The sequence below is a fragment of the Oreochromis aureus genome, linkage group 6, assembly GCF_013358895.1.
Source record: "Oreochromis aureus strain Israel breed Guangdong linkage group 6, ZZ_aureus, whole genome shotgun sequence".
In the NCBI taxonomy this organism is placed as follows: domain Eukaryota; kingdom Metazoa; phylum Chordata; class Actinopteri; order Cichliformes; family Cichlidae; genus Oreochromis; species Oreochromis aureus.
Genome location: NC_052947.1, coordinates 42,109,062 through 42,135,178, shown reverse-complemented (window position 1 = coordinate 42,135,178; position 26,117 = coordinate 42,109,062). Strand labels below are relative to the sequence as shown.

At 48.9% G+C, this 26,117-nt stretch overlaps 1 protein-coding gene across 7 annotated transcripts; it reads right to left on the bottom strand.

The window, feature by feature from the left end:
* Window positions 1-989: 989 nt before the first annotated feature.
* On the bottom strand, window positions 990-22,791 carry kif16ba (kinesin family member 16Ba). Of its 7 annotated transcripts, XM_031734771.2 has the most exons (28): window positions 22,467-22,786; window positions 19,498-19,567; window positions 19,305-19,418; window positions 19,093-19,209; window positions 17,405-17,502; window positions 17,219-17,328; window positions 16,861-17,003; window positions 16,420-16,588; window positions 16,107-16,238; window positions 15,856-16,031; window positions 15,624-15,689; window positions 15,481-15,540; window positions 15,290-15,409; window positions 14,891-14,942; window positions 14,679-14,816; window positions 14,318-14,400; window positions 14,144-14,232; window positions 12,892-12,924; window positions 12,548-12,601; window positions 11,105-12,460; window positions 10,849-10,992; window positions 10,652-10,754; window positions 8,459-8,512; window positions 8,172-8,219; window positions 4,255-4,377; window positions 2,592-2,681; window positions 1,837-1,920; window positions 990-1,461 (listed from the first exon to the last, which is right to left on the bottom strand). In XM_031734771.2, the coding sequence occupies exons 1-28, from the start codon at window positions 22,511-22,513 to the stop codon at window positions 1,300-1,302; spliced, it is 4,035 nt and encodes a 1,344-aa protein (XP_031590631.1). In that variant the 5' UTR covers window positions 22,514-22,786; the 3' UTR covers window positions 990-1,299. The 7 variants fall into 7 exon arrangements, with proteins under 7 accessions (XP_031590631.1, XP_031590632.1, XP_031590634.1 ...); XM_031734772.2 differs by lacking the exon at window positions 8,459-8,512 and having other exon boundaries at window positions 22,467-22,785; XM_031734774.2 differs by lacking the exons at window positions 8,459-8,512; window positions 12,892-12,924 and having other exon boundaries at window positions 22,467-22,785.
* Window positions 22,792-26,117: the final 3,326 nt, after the last annotated feature.

Below are 26,117 nucleotides of genomic sequence, written 5' to 3'. Positions count from 1 at the left end.
CTTACTGCTGTTTTAGAGGAGCGGTGCTTCAAAGGATAATCTGCAGATTATACAGTACAAATAAAATGTTCACGTTTCTCCAACGTTGTCTTCCAAACAGTTTCACTGACATCTACACTGGAAGCGTTCACGATGTCTTCTCCAGCGCTGATAATTGGCGTCTGTCTTGTCAGTGACGTAAAAGATGGATTTAATGCGACTTGACCGTTCACACAGCAGTCGCTTTCTAAAACATCAGATATGTATCGGATTCAGGACCACATACGAAAGTGACCCAGATCGGATTTGAAAATATCGGATTTGTGCCGTTCACACTGTCATACCATGATCGGATATGGGTCGCATAGGGTCAAAAAAAATCGGATTTGATGCGCTTTCGCCTGCAGTGTGAACGTAGCCTTAGTTATGCTGCAGTAGGTGTAGGCTGCTGGGGGATTCCCATGATGCACTGGGTGTTTCTTCTTCACTCACTATGTGTTAATAGACCTCTCTGCATCGAATCATATCTGTTATTAATCTCTGTCTCTCTTCCACAGCATGTCTTTATCCTGTCTTCCTTCTCTCACCCCAACCAATCACAGCAGATGGCCCCGCCCCTCGCTGAGCCTGGTTCTGCCGGAGGTTTCTTCCTGTTAAAAGGGAGTTTTTCCTTCCCACTGTCTCCAAAGTGCTGCTCATAGGGGGTCATATGATTGTTGGGTTTTTCTCTGTATGTATTATTGTAGGGTCTAGCTTACAGTATAAAGCGCCTTGAGGCGACTGTTGTTGTGATTTGGTGCTGTGTAAATAAAGCTGAATTGAATTATATATATGATGTCGACGCCTCACAGTAACTGTCCAGGTTCAGTCTGGCTACTGTTAACTGAGGTGTGATCATTCACCTGTTGCGTTGTGACAGCGCAGCACTCAACGATACAGAGATCCACCTCCTGATGATCGCAGTGCAAACCCAGAGAAAGCGTCACTGTGACAAACAGAGGAGGAGCAGCTCTTCTGAAACGAGTGAAGGTTTAATAAAGTGATTCTAAAAACGCTCAGACCCACTGAGCGCGAGCAACTGAACACGTTACATACAGACCAGGGATCGTGCAGAGTCCCACCTGCCTCTGGACAAACACTTGTGCTGAGCAGCACCTGATTGGTTGAGTCTGACGACAGCAGGGAGTCGGAGAGGAAAAGCTGACCTGCACGTTTTTCCTGCTCCTGACCCGCTAAGGCGCCGGGAAAAAGGCACCGAGCAGTTCTGTTTATGTTTTGGTTTGTCAGAGGTTTCCGCCACCCTCTGATGCGGCGCGGCGGTCAGCCGGTGCCATGGCTACTGTATTCGAAGACGCCTTTCTTGAAGAACGAGGAGAAGTCGCAGACGTCTCGTTTGGACAGATGGAAAAGGCCGTCTTCGTCTGCTCGGAGGGGCGAGCTGGAGGACGACAGCATCACCTGGAACAAGTTCCTCAGATAACGCTGCAGTGAACCACAGAAGAAGAAAGTAGCCTGTGTTAGTGAGCCAAAACATTAAGAACACTCACAGGTTAAGTGCAGCTGGCTCTTATCAGATGTCCTCATTATCCTCCTCACCATCATCAGTGCTGCTTGACTCCCTCTCCTTCCTCTGAGAATACCTGTCCTCGTTATGCTTTTAATGCTATGCTGCCTACAGGCCACGCCCACACGGACCACAGCCAATCAGCTCAAACTCAAAAACTTTACGTTTGAAGTCTTCAAGTGAAAAATTAATAAAGAATAAAGCACACACGTCCTGGTCACCTCTCGTTCAGATTACTGTAACATGGTTCCCCAGAAATCTACTTAATCAGCCCCAAATATTCCTCCACGTACCTCCAGGTGGTTCCGCCGCTCGGCGACCATTCGCTCATCCCGGTTTCCAAACAGCTTCTTTGGTGGGAAATCGAGAGCGGCGAGCTGAAACAGACAGAGTTCAGAGACGATCACCTGGTGCCAGAACACCGAGTATAAAAGCATAAGCTAGCCTCTTCATCAGGACGTTTCTGTGACGGACAAATCTGTAAGGCTGAGAGGAACCTGGACCGAGACCAGGTGAGTTCAGGTGACTGTGGAGCACAGTTTGGTCTTTCAGGTGTGTTCCTGCTGCTGCACGAGTCCCTAACCACAAAGACTCAAACCAGCAACTTTCAGATGATCCTTTATTGATCTGCGTTACAGTATTAAGTTACGAGTCATCTGCTACTGCTGTACCATCAGTGTCCTGTGGGCTACGCTGTAGAGCTGAAGGTTTTTTCTCATTAATCGTGGTCACAGTTTCTGATGATTAACTCAGTGTGCACTAAGCTCAGGCTGCTTGAAACACAGTTTTTTTCTACTCTGGGATCTGGATGATGTCACTGAGAGCTGGCTTGAAGTGGGAGGAGCTAAAGCAGACACAGGCTGAACTGAGATAAAGGATTTGAGAAAGCTTTGGGGCTTCGACTTGGAGTTAGATCTGTCTGAGCGCAGCACTCACAGCCCAAACCGTGGTCTAGGTAACGTTCTGGGCGTCTCGTCATTCTTCCGACTCAAACACAGAAACGTATTTCTGCTGCTTTGACCTTCTAAAAGCTGATGACATGTCTCACCTCTGGATATTTTAACTTCAGGCTCTTGTGCATTTCCCGGAAGCGGCTGTAGCGTCTGAACACCGTCCACATCTCGTCCATCACAGTGATCTGACCAAAGAGAAGCACATGAACATCGAGATGATGGACATCAAATCTGAGCTTGCTGATCTACTCAGCCAGATGTTTAATCCCTGTTCTACAAGAATGACACATCTGGATACCAGTGAAGATGAACCACCAGTTTACTTGACTTGTTGGTCATGAGTCAGAAAGTGCAGGAGACTTGTATGTGTTGGAGTAGTGCACGGGTCTGTCAGAGGAACGTTTCTACAGAAAGTAAACCTTCCAGTGTTCGTCTGAGACCCCCGTCACTTTAACATCTTTCAATGGCAGCTTAACCAGCTCTGGGTCTGCTGGGAGACTAACCCCACCGACAACTGGGCGAAAGGTTGGAAACCCAACAGCAGGTCGTCAGCCCATCACAGGGCTCTGAAACTAGTTGCACATCCCGTTTATCTAAGAAACGAGCCAAAGACGCCGATCGCACAGGAACAGGCTGATGATGCAAACAGAGTGCATCCGCCCTGCTTCACAGCCACACGGCGAGCGGAGACCACAGGAAGTCAATGCTATTTCACCACTTTAAGTGAAGGCCAGCAACAGATCCAAGCGGGCGTGACCTGAGAGAAGCTCTGCTCAACTTCGAGGTGAGCGATTGAAGCAACTACCAATGAGAGTGCAGGACACTGTAAATACGTTAGAGGGTTACCAAGGCAACCAGACCCTGGAACGTCTACGAGCAAGGCGTGAATCGCTTCCAGCATGGACGCAACTTTAGTCACGGCGGTGGCTCTCGTCTCGACTTTGGCCCATGGCGCTGTGCAAACTGCGATCAATCGACGGTTTCATGTAAACAGCTGAGCTTTTAATCAGAAATGTAGTTATTAACAAACGTGCTACAAGCAACCGTTTACCCCCGTGCATCGTTGCCAACCGCAGTAATTCACAGAACACGCACAGAGTGACGCGTTCAAGTCAAAGATGTAACTCAAATTCTTCAAGAGTTCAAATTTCAGAAAGAAACTAAAAGTAAGAAATGAAAAAATTGTGGACTTTGGCAGAGTCTTCGACGTCACTTTGTTTTTGTATTTGTTTTGGTAGCAGACAGAGACACATTATTTACTTCATACTGATGCGAATGCACCACATCTGGATTTCAGACTTGTTGGTTTGAAGATGTGAGCCCTCCTGTGAATGTTAGAGAGAAGGCAAAAACAAAGTGCATGTGCGACTGAGGCAAATGATATAAAGCACCTTGAGTGCTCAGAGTAGGAAAGTGCTGATTAAGAACCCGTCTATTTAGCATTTAGTTTCTCATGACCGTCGCCCAGGTTCACCCTGTGAGCCCTAACCCTAACGCAGATTCACCAGAACACACCTGTCCTGGTTTTTGAAAGTTGTTCTACGAACTCTTGACAATAAATGTTCTGACCTGCTTCATAAACACAGAGTGAGGGTTACGTGTCGTCACAGCTGATGAAATCAGCTTCAGGGTTTAAGCAGTCAAACCATGAACCTGACACTGTACATGTGTACCTAATAAAATGCACAAGCAGTGCAGACGCAAGCATGAAATCTCAGTTTTAACATGTATTTAGATAGAATCTGTGACTGGACTCACCTTCACCTCAAACTCAAAGTGCTCATCCTTCCCCTGTCCGCGGAGAACGTAACGAGGAATGCTAATTTTAACAGGCTCCTGGACGCCGCCACAGCTCGTCCCAGGAGGACGAGACACCAAGTGCTGGACAGGAAGTCGTTGAAAAAGAGAGGGAAAAAAAAGAAGTGGAGGGTAAAAGGCTGACTCGGAAAATTACAATCAAAAATTGTTCATTTACAAACCCATTATAGCCAAAAACCTCCAAACAAATCAGAAATCAAACCAAAAACTTTATTACTCTGTCAGCATCCCAACATCATGTCTCTGCAAAGAAATTACACATGAAGTAATATGAACATGGAAACCAGTCCTCTACACTGATCACAAGAAAATCATTTCGACGATTACATAAACAGCTAGTTTTCTGTAACATCAAAGGTTAAAAAGTTTACAATTTTATTTTAAAAAATTAGAAAAATACTTAAAGATGAGGCACCTTTTATGGTCTAATTTATTAATTAGAATTTATGTAACATCTTAAAATAAACAAGGTGTCTGATTGTGGACAAACACAAGATAGGCACACTACATTCATTCAGGTGTTCAGGTAATGCTGGGCTTCAGATGCACAGGTGATTAATCAGGGTCTGAGCTTCTGAGGAGCAGCCAAAGCATAATTTCCAGGATTCACACGGACCTCGATCAGAAGGAAGGTCAGCCGAGCCACGTCTGAACTGCACCTCTCTCTTCACAGTTTGTGGTTTGGGCTTCATAAAAACAAAGTCTACCACCACGCAGGTGTCGGTCTTCTTCACGAGCAGGCACCTGATGTCAGAACGCTTGCGGAGTTTGACTCCTTGAAACTGTGGGTGGGTGGGGACCAGACTGGATCCTCGCGGCACTGGATGAAAGACGCCATCCTCTTGGAGAAGAGCTACGTGGGTGTCCGTCAGGAGGAACTGGGAGATGGTGTCCCGGTGCACACAGGTAGAGTTCTTGACTTTGACGCTGGTGTAGAGCAGGGGACAGACATTAGCAAGTGAAGGTTTGCCGGGACCATCCATGTTCCCGTGGATGATGTAGAGCAAGTCGGCGAGGACGCGCTTAAATCTGGAAGTGATGTGAAGCCCGCTGTCAAGGATGACATCAGGAACTCTTGAAGTCCAATCCAGAGAGATTGCCATTAGGTCGCCAGAGAGCAATGGGTGACATTCAGTCTCTTCAGGGATCTTCTCAGGAAAGAGAGCATTCAGTAGAGCCCTGCAGAAGTCCTGAGTAAGCTCTTTGCTGTACGTGAAGATAGCTAGGATGGTGTCTTCGGTGCAGCCTGTTAGGCGGAGGTGCTGCCCTGCCAGACTTATCTGGACCTCCCGGATTTCTTGGAGTTTAAAGCGGTGACAAATAGTCAACATGTTTGTAGAATCAGTCCTCGCTGAGAGAATGATTAAGTCCGTCTCTGACAAAAGCAGACAGGCGGGTTTTGGGATGGGTTTCTTACAGTTAGCTGCTCTGAGCCAAAACAGACTCAAAACCTTGCCAAAACTCTCCCGAGGAGCCAGAGATTCCAACTTTTCCAGGATCTTCTGGGATGAAAATGTCTGTAGCTCAGACAAAACAGCTGGAAGCTTGACCAGCCTCTGATGAAACACTTCTGGACTGTTAACTCTCGAAGAGGACACGGATCCTTCAGGCCAACCAGAGATGTTCGGGATCGGCGGAGCTCCATGATTCTGTGGAAGCCTCAGCGCACAATCCTTCGACAGACCTACCGAAGTGCCTTTGTGCCCGGCTGCAATTGAAGGATTTGGCTCTTGGTGAAGCCGTGTTTGATGAATCAGCGGCAGCTCTTTGGATATCGTGCTCACGTACTGAGAGAGGACAACCTTCATGTCACCTGCTTGAACGTTTCGAATGATGTCCCGTGTGCCCTGAAGCTTTCTACCAGCATCTTTATACACCTCGGACAGTTTGTCAGCAAAGTAGCCGAAGACAAAGCTCTTATTGGCTGTCACTTTCTCTGCTTCTGCATGCAGTTCTGGTTTTGTTTGACCAATAAAGGATCCCATCATCTGCTGCTGACTTACTTGTAACCACTGAATCATTGAACTCATGTAACCACTGTTAAAGCTGCGTGACTTTGAGGAATGATCAGTGGGCAGTTTCGTCTCTTCTGCTCTCCCTGAATCACATGTTTGGGATTCAACCTTTTCCTCCGAGTTAGAATAAGAGCGTCCATCGTGAACCTCCTGCTTTTTACCACGATCATCGTCAACACAGCAGGCGGAATCACTTCCATCAGATTTGTTGCTGTGCTGTTCTGGGTGCACTTCTTGCTCAATTTTGTGTTCAGAGTTCAAACAGTTGAGGTCACAAACTGCTCGGCCCACTTCTCCTTTGCTGAGGTCATTGTTTTTAGGAACTTCCACTTTTTCAATGAAGACTTCCTCTGTAGATTCTTGCATTTCTTCTCTTTGAATCTGTATGAGACCACATTCTGGTTCCTCTGACATGTTTTTGTGGACATTAGGACAGACTGCCTCAAACTCCAGGGAATGCTGGAAGCTAGACCCTCTGGCTCTCTGTGTGCACAAAGGGGGGAGTCGAGTCCGTGACTAAAGTGGAGGCTCTAGGAATTATGCTGAAGTTCATAATCCACCCCAATGAGAATTACAGTTCCTCCAATCACCAGGTGCACAGGTGGGATGTAAGTGATTTAAAATCAATAAGGTGAAGGTTTGTCATGCAAATTAAATTGACAAGTGCATGAAAACTTCTTTCCGAGAGCTTTGAAGCTCAAACAGAGGTAAAAAAGCATTTGCAAACAGTTCACTTCCAGAGGCAAAGGTCGTCAGCTCATCTCAGCTTTGACTAAAATCATCTGCAAATACTGTTTTACCCAAGTTTGCACAGTTTGAAAGGAAAGACGTTTGGATACTCTGATCATTTCTGCCTCCCATGCTTTGGCTGACCACCATCATAAAGCAGAGAGTGAGCTTTCCGTTCTTGGGTCTTCCAAAAATAAAAAAGATAAACCAGCTGCAGGGTTTCCCTTTGAGGTTTAAGCTGAAACTGGTTTAACTGGTACCAACTCCTACATGCACAACACAGTCTTCTAAAAGACCTTTTAGCCAGCAAAGCCAGCTGACACATAAGCCAAAGCTAAAGCGGCCAGCAGGGGGCGACTCCTCTAGCTGGAATCTTCTACACTTGTATGGTTTTATCGCCTCAGTTTCTGGTTTCAGGTCCTTTTGGATAAAACACAAGGTTCGTTTTAGACGCTGAGAATCAGTCAGGCCTGATTCAGGGCGGGTCTAAACTGTGACGGACAGATGTGAACCTACGAGTCATCACATCTGGTTTCAAAAGACCAAGATGGAAACTGCAAAAATGCTCCGTCTGAGGCTCAAAAATAAATATGTTAATTAATTCATTTAAAAACTGTTACAAACTAGCCGAGGTGGTCTCTGTCCATCTTTTATAGTGAGTATGAACGGAACTACAGGTTAGCATCTGAAGTGTCTTGGAGGGTCAACTGTATCGACATGAAGCCTGTTTCGAGTTAAAGTGAAAGGATCATTCTTCCAGGGAACACCGACCTCTGAGGATATGCCCAGTATTGGCGACACCGTGTGAGCTTCTATATTTCACTAAGCCAATCTGATTGACGACAGGGTTTAAAAAGGATAAGAACTAATCCCTCGAACCCTCGGCTGAACCTCTGGATTAAACGCTGCAGCTGGAACATTCGGAGCTTCCGTGTTTGTCATTGAACATTTAAAGAGAAAGCCCATTCTCTGTTTCCTTTCAAATTAAAAGCATATTTATCACGTTAGGATAGTCTGATTTAATTAAGGGCATGCATGAGGCACATTTTGAACACGATGCAGAGATAAAGAACCGTGCCTTAATAACGCGGCAGGGTTCGATCCTGGTCTTACCTGATACTTGAGCTTCCTTGGATTAATGTTTGGGAGCTTTTCATCCTCCTGAAAACAATAAAACTAAACTTCAGTGTCTCCAAACATAATGTGAACAAAGTAAAAAGCATCGTGTTCGTTCAAAGTCATTATTTATGATGACAGGAAAAAGGGAGACCGATTAAATAAACCCAGGACAAATGAAACCCAGGGAGAGAGGAAAACAAAGCACATCTGGGGACTCGTGCAGATTAGAGAGCAGGAAAAGTCTGATGGTGGGAATGAAGGCTGGAGGATCCTGGTCTTACCTCATCTGTCAATCTAACAGAGCTACAGTCGCTAACCTCCTCCTCCTCCTCCTCCTGCATGGTTAAAGAGCTAAACATCAGTTCTACAGAGAAAACCTGGATTTATTCATCGGATCTTTACTGGAGACGACAACATGAAGCAAATACTTTACTACAAAATCTGCAGCAACATAATCCGTCAATATTTATTCACACGACAGACCGTCAGACTCCTGGAGACTGGGTGACACACACACACACACACACACACACACACACACACACACACACACACACACACACACACACACACACACACACACACACACACACACACACACACACACACACACAACCCCGTTCAGCTATCTTAGTGAGGACCCTCATTGACATAATGGTTTCCCTAGACCAGGGGTCGGCAGCATGCGGCTCTTTAGTCCTTATAGTGTGGCTCCTCATTTATTTTCCCAAACCACGCGAAGTATTTAGCTGAAGTGTATTTTATTTATGTTAGTTCTTTTTAACTTGTAGTTCTAAATTGGAAGATTATTGTGATATTGAAATATAAAAATAAATTTATATTCTATTATTTTTCATCGCTCAAAATAAGAGTCACACTCGCGGAAGCCGTGTACCCGCTTGAACGCCGTGCATTTATCGAGACTTTCAACCCCAGGTAGGCCAATTATGGATCTTCGGATCCACATTATGTCGGCAGCTGTTCTCCGTGAACTATGTTAAAGACAAACACCGCTCACGCCTGACAGATGACAGCTTACAGTCCTGCGTAAACTGACTTCAGATAGCCCGATTTGCGGACTCTGTGCGCAGAGGTTCAGGAGCAGAAGTCCCATTGTAAACAAATCACGGCAGACCCGACGATGTTTGCATGAGCATGCTTTTGAGCATCTCTTTATTGAGCACTTTTCACACACGGTTGCTGTACGCATACAGCCGGCTGTAGCTTTTCAGCTCACAGCCCAACATACACCACCAACAACACAACAGCACAGATAGCGCAGACGTAAAGGCGGCGAGGCGTGATTGCGGGTGTCGCTCAGGTGCGTCCGCCTCCCCTGCAGCGGCGCTGCAAACCACGCCCGCCAAGACGCATTAACCAGGTAAAATACATATTTAGGCAGAATTTTGCAAATATCTATTTTTCATTTTTCAGCAGCATAGAGCTTTTTTCCGATTATTTTTTAAGAGTCAGGTCAAGGCTCCAACAGCCCAAAGGCGATATAAGGGTGGCGGCTGACAACAGTTTTTGTTTGCTGGATCATTTTAGTTCAGCTGGGTGTCTTTGCTTTTGTTATATTTCTTTAAGAGTTCAAAATGTGTTGATTACGTAAATAAAATGTAATTTTCTCTGTAGCACTTCATGGATTTCATAAGCAGCACACCTTAGTTGTTCACACAAAGCACAAAGGTAAAAAACAATATATACAGTGTTATCTTCATTTTAGATGTCAAAAAGTATTTGCGGCTCCCAGTGTTTTCTTTTGCGTGGAAACCGGGTCCAAGTGGCTCTTTGGGTGTAAAAGGTTGCTGACCCCTGCCCTGACCCTTACCCTAAACCTAACCATAACCTAATTGTAACCCTGACACTAAAACCCCATTTGGAGCCTCAAAAATGCCTTTAAATGCCTTCAAAAATGTGAGGACTGGGTTGTGTGTCCTCACAAGTGACTGCTGGTTCTCACAAGTACAGTAAAATGCAGATTTCGGTCCTCACAAAGACAGCTAGACAGGAACACACACACACACACACACACACACACACACACACACACACACAGAGTCATTGTTGCAGTGTGTACACTACTGCATCGCGGTTTCGCCTCACCGTGCCGTCTCACTGCACATGGTTGGAATGGCAATAAAGCCACTGGACTAAAAACATTTAACTTTTCGGCCTTTTTAAAGCTGAATTCTGATCAACCTGACAATTAATCAATAACACTGCCAATCAGAATTTCAGAATAAAAGCTGAATGAATCAGCCTGAAGGTCAGTGGTTACTCTGAAAACGAGTGTCAGCTGTGGGGGATGAAGTGCCTCGAGGCGACTGTTGTATAAATAAAATTGAACTGGATCAGATTTGTGCCAACAACCCAATCAGAGGACGTGTCGACCGCTGTTCTCGGACTGAGATGCCCCGGGTGCGCGGCAGGTTAAATGTGGGCCGTGATGAAGAGTGCGATGCGGCTCTTACTCGCAGCGATTCTGTGGACAGAGACAGATCCATGCTGCTGCCGTTCAGGAGGTTCATCTTCCGTAGCCGCCGCTGGACTTCCTCTTCGATGTAGGCGTTTATCCTGCAGGCCGCACACACACACACACACACACACACACACAATGAACACGGGGAGGCGGTCCCTGCAGAGTGAGGCGGGGCTGGGTGTGGCGTACCTGTCGTCGGACAGCGGCAGCAGCGTGTTCAGACCCTGGATGTGGGTCTGACCCGCCCGCTCGTCGCTGCTGATGGAGTGCGTCCGGCTGGTGTCGTCGCCCTCGCTGATCCGCTGCCGCAGCTTCTGGATCTCACGCTGCACTCTGGACACGAAACACACAGTGAGCCTTCAAAATAAAAGCCCCAGCAAAAATAAATAAAATGCGGAACTTCTGGATTAAACCGGTTCCTTTTGGAATCCGTTTCCATAGAAACCTCTGCTGGTCCAGCTCCGCCCCCGTCCTCGGGGTCCTGGCGACGGAGCTCTTGCTTCTCTGCTCCTCGGAGTCGGGCTCGAGGGAGACGCTTCGCCTCAGGGCGGAGTGCCTCCTCTCCAGCCGGGCCACGGCCTGCTCCATCGCCTCCCTCTGCTGCTTCTCCTTTGACTCCAGGATCTCCTTCTCCTTCCTCCTCACCTTCTCCTCCTGCCGCGCCACATTAGCCGTGAACTCGTAGGTCTCCTGGAGCTGCTGGAGCTGCCGGGCGCTGTGCCAATGGAGGCTCAGCTTCTCCTCTTTGTCCTCCAGCTCCTTCTCCACCTGGAACAGCGTGTTGTCGAGCCCCGGAGGTCGGTCGCAGTTCCCGTTGCCGCTCCGCTCCAGCAGCTCCGAGGCTCTCTGCTTCTCCTCGGCGAGGGCGGGGAGGAGGCCGTCAGCGAGGTTGGCGAGCTGTCGCTCCTTTAGCTGCAGCCTGTGCTCCGCCTGTCGGAGCAGCTGCTCCTCGTGGCAGACAGCGGTGGCGTCCTGCGCTCCCTTCTCCTGCGTGTCCTTCAGGTGCTGCTGGCGCTCTCTCAGGCTGTGGGTGAGGAGCAGCAGGGCGCCGCGCTCTGCGGCAACCTCCTTCTCCAGGCGCTCCCTCTGCTGCCGCAGCCCCTCCTCCAGCAGGCCCAGCTCCTTCACCTGAGCCACCTTGAAGTCAGCGTAGCGGCTCTGGGCGGCCCGCGCCTCCTCGCCAGCGTCCTCCACGTCCGGCCGCTCGGCGGCCTCTTTGGCGCGGAGGAGGGCTTCTCTGATCTCTGCCAGCGCCCGCTGCTCTTCCTCCAGGCGGCAGGCATCCTCCCGGGTCAGCAGGGCAGTGGCGGCTTCGTGTTTCTCCCTCAGCTGCTCCTCCAGCCGCCCCACCAGATTCAGCTGCTCGCGCTCCTGCTCCTCCAGCCGCCGCCGCTCCGTCTCCAGACGCACCCGCTGCTCCTCGCGCTCCCTCTTCAGCCGCTCCAGCTCGCGGTAGATCTCCGTCTGCTCTGCCGCCTCCTGGTGCCTCCGCTGCTGCTCATCCCGCTCCTCCGCACGGTCTGCCTCGCGCTCCTGCGGCTCCTTCCGCCGTCGCCTCCGCTGGAGATCCACCTCATTGATCTCGGAGCGCCTCTCCTCCTCGAAGCGCTCCTTCTCAGCCAGGAAGTCTCGCAGCCGGCTCTCGATGTCCTGGCTGCGGCGGTGGAGGCTCTCCTCCTGGCGGAGGATCCGCTGCTGCACCTCCTCGGACTCCTTGCGCTGACTCTCCACCTCCTGCTGGAGGCGTTCCAGCTCCGCCTTCTCGCTCTGCTGCTTGGCCTCCATCTCTTTGATCAGCCTCCTGCGGGAACAAAACAAAGCAAACGTCACCTTAGGTGCCCGAGCTCCACCAATCAGAGAGCTGGTCTTCAGGTGGACGGACACGTACCTCTTCATCTCCAGCTTCTCCAGCTCTTCTCGCTGCTGTCGCTCAAACTCCAACCTAGGAAACAACACACCTCCGTCAGCTTTCTCTGAGCGCCCAAAACGCACAAACACACACAGACGAGCAGAGCGAGCGACGGCAGCACGTCAGACAAACAGCTTGGGATGAGACGGCAGGCAGCAACACGTCTAACCTCACAGCGGGACAGAAGCAGGAAGCTGGTGAGCAAATAAACAGCATGGATGAAGCAGACAGTGAGGGTGGAGGTGAGGAGGCACGGGACGAGTCGACACACGTCTTTGGGTCAAAACGGGACAGTTAGACAGGAAGTGCACGGCTGAGTCTACCTGAGGAAGACGGGGCCCTTCTCAGTGAAGAGACTGTCAACGGGACAGGGACACAGTTACATCCTTCAATCACAGCACGACAGGAAACTCCCTGCCCTCCTTTAGCTACTCCTCAGGTGTGTCAGGTGACTTCGTCTCTTCAGACTACTTAGAAATAACAGGCGTTCCCTCCTGGAACCGCTGGAGCTGCTTAAAATATAAAATGACTGTAACAAACTGTACAGAGCGGGATGTCGATATTCAGCCATTATTCACAGCAACGAGGAGAACGATTGGTCGGTGTCTGCGGTGCGTCGCGGGGTTAACGATCAGACCTCTGTAGCGGAAACGCCTCTCGGAGCAAGGATGTCAGTGGAGGGCGGCGAGCTCAGCGGACGTCTCTGTGTTAGAGACGCTCGGAGAGGTGTGGCCGACTGAGCTGAGCTCGCTTCAGCTGTTCCTGAATGTTTAATTACTCTAATCATCGTACGACGTGAGTAAAATAAGACGAAATGAAGCACGCTGTGCTAATGTGCAGCTCTGAACTCACTGCTGGAGCAGCCGATGACCTGCTGACTCATCAAACCTCGTGTGGTCGTCTGAGTGCTCTCACACTGTTTGAAGTCTGTACGGCGTTACAGCGCCGTGCATCAGCTCGTGTCTAAAAACCAGCTCAGAAACTTCCCCTGACGCTCGGACACGGCAGCGTGAAAGCAGCGCCCGTGTGGTGATGGCGGCGAGAGGTCTGGAAACTGGAAGTTTGACTGAATAATGGAGAAACGGGTCGAAGCTTCGTGCAGAGCTTCCTGATGGTGTCATTATTTTATTTAACTCCATGTACTGAAATAATGACGGATTATTTCGCTCATGTACGTGCACGCAGCTGCTCTGCTTTGACTCCTTGAAGCTGAGAGGCTGAGGCTGCTCCTCCATCAGGAGGAGGCGGGGCAGGAGGCCGTCCGCTTCACACAGACTCCCACTCAGTGTGGAGCACAGAGCGAGGAGGTGCACACGGTGCAGTCACTGCTGTGTTTGCAGAGTCACACAATCGGAAATCACAGCCTGTGCTCTCCGAGCCGACAGGTTAAAGGTCAGCTGGTGTGTGACATCATCATTTTACCAGTTTGATGACAGAGGAGCTCCATCAGCAGCCACTGCATGAAGCTCCTGATGGAGCCGAGAAGTTCAAGCTGATGTTCACCCCTCTGTGTGTGTGTGTGTGTGTGTGTGTGTGTGTGTGTGTGTGTGTGTGTGTGTGTGTGTGTTCAGTCACCCGGGGTTGTAGAGCATCACAGTGGAGAGGTTCTCGCAGGACTTGGACAGATCGGTCATGGAGAGGCTGAATGTGGAGAGAAGGCCACTCTGAAACAGGCAGACGGTGTCCTCGTGAGGTTCACCAAAGACCTTCAAACACCTTTCAACACCTAACCTGAGGCCACGCCCTCACCTTTCGTTTCTCCCGCAGCTTGGCCGCCTCCTTTGGATGGTTGAAGCGAAACATGTTGGTCCTGCCGAGCAGAATGACGGCGCCTGGAAGACAAAACCACAACCCGAAGAAACGGACGATTCAAATCAGAGCGGCAGAACGGAGAGCATCTCTCAGGTAAAGGTGTGTCGCCTCTGGATGGAGATCCAGGTGTCCTAACACTGGTCTGTCTGTGCACAGCGAACACCTGATGAAGCATCACGTTACTGTGGCAACGCCCTCCATTACCTTCAGCCCTTTAAAATCTGTTTAGACAGAGCAACACGCTACAGGCGACCAGCTGAAGCACCGAGGAAAGCTGGAAGCAGGAGACGGCCCTCACCCTGGTTCAGCTGCGACGGCTCCGTCACCTGGACTCCGTTGACCGAACACTGAGCTCCGGCGAGCGGCACCAGAGTCACCGTCCCGTTCTGGTTCTCAAACATGCAGTGCTCGCTCTCCAGGTCCAGACCGTGCAGGACTGCAGGAGGAACGAGAACACCGTCAGCAACGCCATCAGCCTCTGCACTCACCATCATTACAGTTATGACTCACTGATGTCCTGCTCTGTGGACGCGTCCTCTCTGCCCACGTAGGTCCGCCCCTCCTGCAGAAATGAGACAGATACACATGCAGTCACTCCACCCACCCCTGACGTCCAGCGGGGGCAGCGGTGAGTCAGCCCCACATGACTGTTTACGGCGTGATACACAAACAGTTTGGTCTTCACTCCTTCATAACACCTTTATAACTCACCTGAGCCGTTTAGAGCATTTTAATGAGATTATCTGACCAATAATACGGCTCCTGTGTTTAATCGTACTAACAGACCATGCACGAAGCATTGTGATTGGATGTTAGTAACTGGCAGGTATCCGTGTGTGGATGCAGCCTGACAGGCAATCTGAGGTTAAATATGATGACTAATCTAAAGGTGAGTCCGGGAGCGCTGACCTTTAAATGGTAGAGGATGATGCCGGTGCTGAGGAGGTCGTCGTCGATGCCAATGAGATGAGGCAGCTCGGAGTCCAGCACCACGCCGATGCCCTCTTTCCTCAGAGCGAGCGTCTCCTCCTGCAACATTTTACAACTTCAGCCACAAAAACCAAACATCTGCTCCGAGGAGGGTCAATGCTCGCTGCTACCTTGAGGATGTTTTGAGTCTCGTTCCATTTGTTGGTCCACTCTTTAGTCAGCTCCAAGACCTGCAAACAGCAGAGCGTCAGCTGCTTCTGCTCCCAGCTGTAAACGTAACGGAGGTCAAGCTGCCAGACGGCGTGAGACTCACCCGGGCTTCATTCTGGTGCAGCTTCTCCTCCATGCTCAGAGCGGTGGGCGAGTCCAACAGAGCGATCTGACAAACAGAAACCGCCAAGCTACTGAGCGTGCTCAGTCTGCGGCCTCGGGAACCGGACAGTTTCCCGTTCCCGAGGCCGCAGGCAACACGTGGCCTCACTTTAAAGGGCACAGAGGAAGACGCTGTGGTCCTGCACAACAACCTCCATGTTTGTAGTTCTTACCTGGTTGCCCTGGACCAGCAGAGCTTTGAGCCGGGCGATTTCAGCCCGCAGTTCTCGGATCAGCCTGACATTGGCGTCCTCGTTGATGGTGGGTTTGTTGATGATGTTCTTGGCTCGGTTGGCGTAGCGCAAAGTGCTGAGCGTCTCGCCGTAATTTACGTCGGCGGGAGAAATGGCTGAAACAGAAGGAGATTGCGTTTTCTCGGGGCACTCTCTGACTCGGATACGTTCATTTCATGTTTTCTGCTCACTGGCGATCATGATGGTCTTGGAGTTTCCGCCCAGGCTGTCCTTCAGCAGCCACGTCAGCACCGAGTCTCTGTAGGGAACGAACACCGACTTCTTCTTCAGGTTGGTGTTCACGCCGCCCTGCGACATGTCGGCTGGAACGAGAAACATCCGTCAGTCAGAATGAGGATGGGGAACGATTGGGCGGGCTTTAACGAGACGCCCGACTTTGACTCCATCCCCGAAAATAAAAACCGAAGCACTGATGACACAAGAGAAACAAAATCTAAGATTAAAAATGGTTAACCCCGCCCCTGAAGACAAACCGCTCCTGACCTAAAGCAGAGATGACGTTGCCCAGGGTGACCAGCGACTTGTTGATGTTCCCGCCCTCCTTCAGTCGGACACCAGTGGCTCCGGTGGCGTCGGCTCGCTCGCTGCCGGCCAGATCGACCAGGTGGATCTTACTGAGGGTTTCGCTGGGCATCTCGGCATCGAACTTGGCCTACAAGGATCGAGCACCAAAACCAAACAATCATCATCATCATCCGTGAACGTTTACACAACATCCACGGCCATCATTTTGAAGCAAGGAGAACATTTCAGAACTCTCGTGGTTCTTCTCGGGTTTCGCTCGTGGCCGGCTTGTTTTCGTGTCACTTCTCTCAGATTATTGGTAAAAATATTAATATTATAATAAACGCTCAGCTGAGCACTTCCTCTGCTGTGTTTTTAATACTTCTTTATGATGACGTGGAAGCCGTGACCGTCGCTGACCTGTGTGAAGTTGATGGTGAAGATGGCGTGCGAGCGGCTGCTGACGTCGTTCATGCCGGTGCTGGCGGTGGTGCGGTTGATGTTTCCGGCCTCCATCAGCTCCTCCACGTCACCGTAGTTCTGCACCAGGTGTTTGGACAGATCTGAGGTCAGGAGGGAAAACACGCCGAGCTCAGAGAGGACGATCGTATCAAAGATCAGACCAAGCGAAGAGCGAGCACGGGCCGTGTGACGTGGACGCAGTGAGGCTGATGGTTAACACCTTGACCCCCTCCCCCACCCCCTCAAGAATCATCGTGGACAAAGGGAACCAAACTCTGCGTCAGCGTATCGGGGGGACCGGACATAACGGTTTTACCTTCCACGTAGGGCCCGCCTTTCGGATGCTCCCTGACCCTCAGGTTGTAGGTCTGAGTGGACTTCCTCCTCAGCAGGTCTCTGACCCTCTCGTTGTAGATCTCCAGGTAGCTGAGGACACAAGCACAAATGTGAAAGCAGTCTTTCCAGCGTTTCGAACCCTCGGGTGCTGGAGCCGGACTCTCACCTGACTTCTGTGCGAAACGAAGCTTCGTCCCATCGAGTGGCCTCCGAGATCCGACTGAACAAACCCTCACAGATCCTCGGGATCAGGCCGGCGTCGCCCTAAACCGAGACGACACACATCAGATCAGCGGGCTGAGCTTTCATCTACACCAGGGTGGGGAACTCCAGACCTCGGGCCGGTGTCCTGCAGGTTTTAGATCCTGAGTCACATGATTCCCCACCCCTGATCTGCACCATCGTCGTGCTCCGTCACAACACGCTCGGAGGGTTTGACACCAACTCTGAAGCTTCGGCTCAGCTCGCCACAGAAAAACTGAACATGTAGAAACCACGGAGCACGTCTGCATGGCTTTCCTCAAACATCCCGAAGAAACGGCAGAGTGTCGATGCCGGCAAATAACTGAGTAATCTGCCAATCAGCACCAGCTTCAGCCGGTACTTCAGCATTCGAGGTATTTTTGAGTAAAATACATGAAGTTAGTTTAAAGTGGAGAATAACCCGGTGAGGGTCGCAGTGACTGAGCCTCAGCCGCCATCGCTCACATAAGGCTGCCTAAGAAGAGGCGGAGCGCGACCTTTGACCCTTCTGACCTGCTCTCTGTGTTTTCAGGTAACTCAGGAAGGTGCTGTTGGTGTGAGCAGCCGATGTGAATGATTCCAGCTCAGGGCTCGCAAAATCTACCTCAGCCCTGCCCGTCGGGCTATCATAGGAAGGGAAAATATGTGTCAATGCTTTCGCATTCTTTCACAAATGTAGCTGAGTAATTATGTCATTGGCATCAATGAGCCTCTGCCAATATGTGACACATTGAAATCGCGTTTGAATTTGCGCTTGTTTTTTGCTTCACTTTCACTTTGCGATCGCGTGAACGGTGTGTAGAGAGCGGCAGCACTCATTGGTGAGTCACAGATTAATTGCGCACCAATTCCTCTGACATCGTCTTATCACTCATTAGCTACTATTCAAACGTGACAAGTGAAATCTCCCACAGCAAGCTTAAACATGTGAGAGGTTGATTGCGCAGAGAATCGCTGACCGTTATGTAAGTACCTGTGTAAAAGCAGCAGGATATATATTTTAGTTCTGCTGAGCCAAATAAGACAAGTCAGGGTGAAGAAGGGGCAGCCAAAGAAAAGCCGACCACAAAACGGAAAAGTTATGACAAATCAGACTATGAGGCAAAAAGAAAGCTCAGCTTTTTTGGTTTCATGGACAAAAGAATTTATGTGGCTGGAATATGACGAGCTAAATAACATCATGTTCTGCCGGGTGTGTCGTGAGTTTCCCTCAATTTCTGAGTCGACAAGCGCCTTTGTTACTGGGACCAGTAATTTTAAGAAAGACCCCATCAGAAATGCAAGAAATGCATTATTGCTCAGTCTGCAATATCTTTCCCAGAACAAACAGCAATTGCAAAAAACATACTAAAAATAAACGAAGCACAAGAAGAAGTCCTGAAGAAGCTGTTTAGAGCAGCGTGCTATGTTGCAAAGAGTGAACCACCATTGGCAAAATGTAGCAGTCTTTGCAAAATTCAGCGCAGGAATATTAACGTCAAAGTGTGGCGGCGTTTCAGTCTGTCTGAGGAACTCGGACTCGTGACCTCGGCTTTTCCTCGTTATCATTTAAAACGAGATAAGGCGGGTCCGAGTCAGCTGACTGATCCATAGTCCTATCGGCAGTCTCACCGGCGCTCCCATCATGGTGTAGGACTTCCCAGAGCCCGTCTGACCGTAGGCAAAGACGCAGGCGTTGTAGCCCTCGAACGCCGCCTTCAGCACGTCGGAGCCCAAATCTTTGAAAACCTGCAAGTAAAAGAGAACAAATGAGGTTATCTTCTTCTTTGTGACATCACGGAGGCGGAGTCAATACGACGGGCCGCCGAGCATGACCCGCTCACCTTTTCCTGAGAGATGAAAGTGGCGCTCTTACAGTCCATCGAGTCGTAGGAGAAGTCGTACGTGAAGGTTTTGGTGTGCTCCCTCACCGAGTCGCCGAGAACGCCGTCGGAGATCTGAACCAATCACAGCTCAGAGGTTACAAACAGAGTAGTGAGCGCATTTTCCCGCCATTCTGACAAATAAGAGCATTACCTTCAGGTTGGTGATGGAGGTTTTGGTTCCTTCCATCTCGATGATGCACTTTGCCATCAGATCCTTCTCCCTGAAAAACACCACGAAGCTTCAAAGAGCGAGCGGGACGACCCTTTACCTTCAGTTAGAACGCTGCCAACGGCAACGCTGTCAGATGTTTGTTACCATAGTTACACAGATGATACTCCGCATACAGACCGATGATAATGACGTAACCAGGCTTCAGTGAGCTGCAGGTTACCAATGAAAACCAGTAACAGACTTAGAGAACTCGTATATGACATCATCTCCTCCAGGTCGGCCTCTTACACCATCCACCACTAACCAGCTGCACCCGCAACACCAGCTGCAGCTGCTGAGGCGTGTTGCATGGGCAGCAGGTGGCATGAAAGAAGAAACTGAACCGATAATCTAAGAAACGCTTAGAAACACTTTAAAATCTGCCATTTACCCACAACAACAACAACAGAGGAGGAGGGGCTTGTTTGTTTAAATAAGTCTGAATATGTACGAGACCTTTAAGATATTTACATTTTTTCTGTGCTGTTTTTTGCTGATATGACCACAGAAGCTTCTCTGTGGTCTGTGGATAAACACCACACACACACTGTCACACACTCCCACACACACACACGCACACTGCGACGTCCTGATGTTTTCTCACTCAGGTGTGTTTTATCTCTGCAGGTTGTGTAACTCTGTTTACTCTCACACTGAAGCAGTCACATGACCGGAGATCGAGTTAACACAAACACACCAGACCGGAGCTAAAAAGAAAAAAAAAAAAAGGGTCAAAGGTCAGCGGAGTGGATCATGAGACTGTGAAACGTGTGATTAACCTGCGCGGTGGTTACTTCACACGGATGAAGCTTTCTTTTTCCCCGTGAACGTGCCGGCTGCTTCTTTCCTCTGTGTGAACGCTCCGGTCCACCTTGTGCTCTCACACAGATTTTATTTTGAAATGCTCACATTAGTAAAAAGTTCAGGATGTTGGTTCATTCTTAGGAGAACAATAATCTCTCATTTCTGCTGTAATCTCAGACTGACAGCGCACAGATCCATGCTACAGCAGGAAGCACAACTAACTCCGCTCAGAAATGTAATTCCACACTTGGCGCTGCGTACATGAATAAAGACTTGTTAAACTGCACGTAGATCAGAAATCTGATTATTGGCTTGAACTCTGAGTTTAAGCTTCCAGCCTGGAGCTGAAGCAGTGAAATAAACAGGACGAGCAGCAGGGCCGTAACCTGCTGCGGGCCCCCGAGGACCCCCGACATTAACGTCAAGGTCGTCCTTTCACAAACACCTGGAAACCTGCACTGCAGAACCAGGCTTGCACACGTTCACCCTGCTGCCCTCAGACAGGTGGAGCAGGCCTGTCAAAGTGAACGCGTCACATCCACCAAATGTTTCCATTGGACAGAATGGCTCCCAGAATCTTCCGTACGTTAACAATAAAGGCTTATTATTAATACTGTTGCTGCTGTTCCAGAAGACGAGCAGCTCGGGGACAGAGCGGGTTTCTGCGGATACACCACGCTCAGGTATGAATGCCACGTTAGAAACGCCCTCTAACACACGAACGAGCTGGAAATATGAAAGCTGTGAGTCTGTGCTGCGTTCCACAGCATGCGCTTCTCTGGTTATTTCTAACCTTTGGAACTAAAACGCATCTTTATCCTCCGAGCACCAAATAACACGTTCACAGTCTCACGTAGTTACGATTCAGGTAAACACGTTAATAATGTGTACGTGGTCATGAGGTCAGAGACACCAGCACACAGTCCAGGTTCACACATTTGTGTGTGTCATGTCAGGTTTCTCAGACGCCCGTCAGCAAAACCACAAATCATGAGTTTAAAGCTCGACAGCGATTTTATATCCACACACACTGACTGAAATATTTATGCCTGGAGGTGATTCAAACACAACACTTCAGTTCACAGTGAAGGTGGACATTTTTGTTTTGAATGACAAATTCTCTGGAGACTGATGACATCACTTCCTGTTTCTAAACGACTCTGCTCTGAAAGGATGCGTGAGAATATTCCAACAAAGGACAGTCAGTTTGGCGCCTCTGGGCCTCCGTACATTAGAGACGCCCTGTGTGTCTTTGTAATCTTTCAATGAGGAATCTGACAGGTGTGGATTTTTCTCACCCCACCCTGCTGCACCGCCCTTCAGCCCCACACAAAAATCATGCAAAGCTGCAGACTTAAAATATGAAGCTGGAACAATGACGGCCTGCCAGAGAGTCGATATCCGGGTTATTAAATCTGACTGAGGCAAAAATAAAATGTCAGCAGGCGGGCTGAGTCCTCACGGTCACAGCTACGACTAAAAACAGCCACCTGACATGAACCAAGCTGCTGTGGGAACTAAATAAAAATGATATCTATACTTTAGGAAAGAAGTAAAGCAACGCTGACCTAAAATATAAAAACATAGAGGAAACCTCTGTTTGGCCTCCAGTTTGATCAAATCTGTCAGCACAAACCTGCAGAGGAGGGTCTGCTCGTAATCCCCATAATCAGAATAACTCTGACTCATAACACAAAGAGTCAGGATCTAGGTTATCGTGTCCACCAAAGACGAATAAAACCAGCTGGAACAACAAACAAAGACAACAATAATCAAAACTGCACTTTGCTGAGATCGGTCTGACGTCCTGAGGAGGCTTCAGTGATCATAATACACCAAACTGGGCCTCAAACATCAAAAACCTCCTGATACTCAGACTGTCCCCGGAATAAAACACAATCAAATGAAACCAGACCACATTTTAACCCTGACTTCAGAGACGGGGACGGCTGTGCTGTAGGTAGGGTAAACCTGGGGCCCCTGAGGGCCTCCCCCCGATCCCTGCAGACTTCTCAAGGTGAGCCCGCGGAAGTTCTCAGGTACACACAGGTGAGGCGATGATGTCAGCCGTGAACATGAACCGTGGTAAACTTAAAGTCACTCACCGCCTGTTCATGGGCCGGACCCGCACAGCCACCCGGACCGACGCCATGGCTCATCCCGCTGCTGTCCGCCGCTCCGCGGAGAGGAGCCGCTTTACGACCGCTATCAGCTAACAGGCGAGCGGATACACGGGGCAAAAGTCGCACAGATAAAAGCGGAGTGCGGAGAATGGTCCAAAGCGCACAGATGGGGGCGGAGGGGGGTCTCGGGAGGAGGTGGATGCTATCAGGGTCCGCTGACACCGAGTCGCTGTCCCGCTGCCTCAGACCTGCGGTCGCTGCTAGCTGTTAGCCTGCTAGCCGGCATCAGGTGGTAAAAACATCGGGATGTATGGAAGCCAGGAGGGGACACACCTCCGGACGGACGGGAAATGATCCAGCATCCAGCGAGAAGAAATACAGGACAAGAGAGACTTTAATGTACATCTTTTAATAACTGGGGTCATATGTATCTATCTATATATATATATATAGATAGATACATATATATATGTACTCATAAAAAACAGACATTTGAGGTTTTATATGAAACAATAAGTATACAGGAAGCAAAATCTGATTAATAATAATTTTAGAACTAGATTTAGATCCAAACAAAAAATATCTGACAATTTTTTTAATTGACTGAAATTGAAAATGCAAAATTAAGAAAACTTCAGATTTTTTTTGCATTGTTTTTTTATCTGACTGAAAATAAGTGCTGCCCTGGAAGATGGAATAGTTTGGCCTGTGCAGACACCTCTGAGGGCTGTTTTTTTTATTTCTAACAATTTATTTCAGTGAGCACTTGGATGTCTCAGCTTTTGCTTTTCCTGTTGCATGCTGGGGCAGCAGGTTGAGGGTCACTGATGCCAACAGATGCCAATAAACTGATCACAAGGCCAGTGATGTTGTGGGGATGGAGCTGGACTCCCTTAGGGTGGTGTCTGAGAGCCAGATGTTGTCCAAGATAGGGACAATGTTGGATAATACCTCCCACCCACTCCATGACGTGCTGGCTAGTCACAGGAGCAAGTTCAGTGAGAGACTGAGATTACCAAAAAGCACCAGTGAACGACACAGGAAATCATTCCTGCCTGTGTACAACTTCCTGTACAACTCCTCCATCTAACACACTGTAAAACAGTAAAATAGAATAGATTAGATTAGATTAGATTAGATTAGATTAGATTAGATTAGATTACATAAAACTTTATTAATCCCTCGGGTGGGTTCCTCCGGGAAATTCGGTTTCCAATAGCACTGCACCGACAGAAGTTACAGAATGTGAGCAGAAATATACCATATATACACATATATAAATACAGAGAATACAAAAGGATAAATAGAATAAATAGGAATAAGAATACAAGGGAATTGCACATTTCAAGTATTATGAGTCTATTGCACCGTTGGATATTAACACTTCACTGTGCAATACTTTTGTATTGCACAGTGAAGTGAAGAGGCACTACAGCTTAGTTGTCCCCCCCTCCTTTGTCACCCTGTCTCCCCTCCAGAGAGGAGTTAAACAGTCTGATGGCGTGTGGGACAAAGGAGTTTTTAAGTCTGTTGGTTCTTATCTTTGGAAGAAGCAACCTGTCACTGAACAGACTCCTCTGGTTGTTTATGGCCGTGTGCAGAGGATGCCCAGCATTGTCCATAATGTCCAGCAGTTTTTTTTAGTGTCCTTTTCTCTGCCACTGTCACCAGAGTGTCCAGCTTCATGCCGACCACAGAGCCAGCCTTCCTGATCAGTTTTTCCAGCCTGGATGATCCTTCTTTGCTGTGCTGCTCCCCCAGCACACCACAGCATAGAAAAGTACTCCTGCAACCACTGACTGGTAAAACATCCTCAGGGGCTTCCTGCAGATGTTGAAAGACCTCAGCCTCCTGAGGAAGTACAGTCGGCTTTGGCCTTTTTTATACAGGTGCTCTGTGTTGCATGACCAGTCCAGTTTGTTGTCCACCCACAGCCCGAGGTACTTGAAATAGAAAATGTTCACAGGTTAGAGTCAAATGTCAACCATATATATTCCACCCCTCTAATATTCTCACCTCTGTAATATTCTTGATATCTAAATTGAGCTATTTGTATACATTAGTACTATTTCTTATATAATGCAGTGAACATGGGGCTGCATTACATCCTGCAACACCTCGACCGCCCGGGAACTTATGCCAGGGTCCTGTTTGTGGACTTTAGTTCGGCTTTTAACACCATCGTGCCTGAACTTCTCTCTTCCAAACTCTCCCAGCTCAGTGGATCACCAGCTTCCTGTCAGTGGATCACCAGCTTCCTGTCAGTGGATCACCAGCTTCCTAACAGACAGAAAGCAACAAGTGAGGCTGGGGGAGATCACCTCTGAAACTCGGTCCCTCAGTATTGGTGCCCCTCAAGGATGTGTCCTCTCACCACTACTGTTCTCCCTCTACACTAATGACTGCACCTCCAAGAACTCGGCTGTTAAACTCCTAAAGTTTGCAGATGACACCACCGTCATTGGCCTCATTCAGGATGGTGATGAGTCTACATACCGACAGGAAGTTGAGCGGCTGGTACTCTGGTGCAGTCAGCACAATCTGGAGCTGAACACTCTTAAAACTGTAGAGATGACAGTGGACTTCAGGAGACATCCCTCAACTCTGCCCCCCCTCACCATATCAGTCAGCCCGGTGTCCACTGTGGAGATTTTCAAGTTCCTGGGTACCACCATCTCCCAGGACCTGAAGTGGGAGACCAACATCAACGCCATCCTCAGAAAGACCCAGCAGAGGATGTACTTCCTGAGACAACTGGGGAAGTAGAGTCTTCCACAGGAGCTGCTGATCCAGTTCTACACTGCAGTCATTGAGTCTGTCCTGTGCTCCTCCATCACAGTCTGGTATGGTGCAGCCACCAAACAGGACAGGAGCAGACTGCAGCGGACTGTACGGGCAGCAGAGAAGATCATCGGTGCCCCCCTGCCCTCCATCCAGGATCTGTACCTCTCAAGAACCAGGAAACGGGCAGGAATCATCACAGACCCCTCACACCCTGGACACAGACTCTTTGACCTGCTGCCCTCTGGCAGACGGTACAGAAGCCTGCAGACCAGGACCACCCGACACAGGAACAGTTTCTTTCCCCTCGCCATCTCCCTCCTAAACAGTTGACCTGTCACACTGCTCCCACTGCCAGACTGCACCTGCTCCTTATGTACATTCTGTAGTATTCATTCCACCTCATTTCATTTCTGTCATCCTGTATTCTATGTATATAAGTTTAGATTGTTTATTTATAGTTGGTTTATACAGCTTTGTGTATGTATATGTATGCATGTTTAATGTATATATAGACACGTGTGTGTGTGTGTGTGTGTGTGTGTGTGTGTGTGTGTGTGTGTGTGTGTTTTTTACATTGTTGTACTTGAGAGTCACCATCTACCGGAACCAAATTCCTTGTATGTGTCTGCGCATGGCCAATAAACACGATTCTGATTCTGATTCTGAGTTGTAAACTCTGTAACATGTATTATTTAAATAGTTTAGTCTGTTACTGCAACTGTGACCCACGTAATTTCCTTAGGGATTAATAAAGTATTCTGATTCTGATTTTAGTTTAGATTTAATGAATTGTAATAAGCTCACAGGTAGCTGCAGTTCTCCTCCTGGCCTCCTGGTGGCGGCGGAGGG

Coding starts and splice junctions, on each gene's coding strand:
- kif16ba (XM_031734768.2), bottom strand. CDS start 22,513: ATGGCGTCGGTCCGGGTGGCTGTGCGGGTCCGGCCCATGAACAGGCG. Junction 12,925..14,143: donor GTGATGCTCTACAACCCCGG/GTGACTGAACAC, acceptor TCCCGTTGACAG/TCTCTTCACTGAGAAGGGCC. Junction 8,220..8,458: donor CTGTTAGATTGACAGATGAG/GTAAGACCAGGA, acceptor TATTGTTTTCAG/GAGGATGAAAAGCTCCCAAA.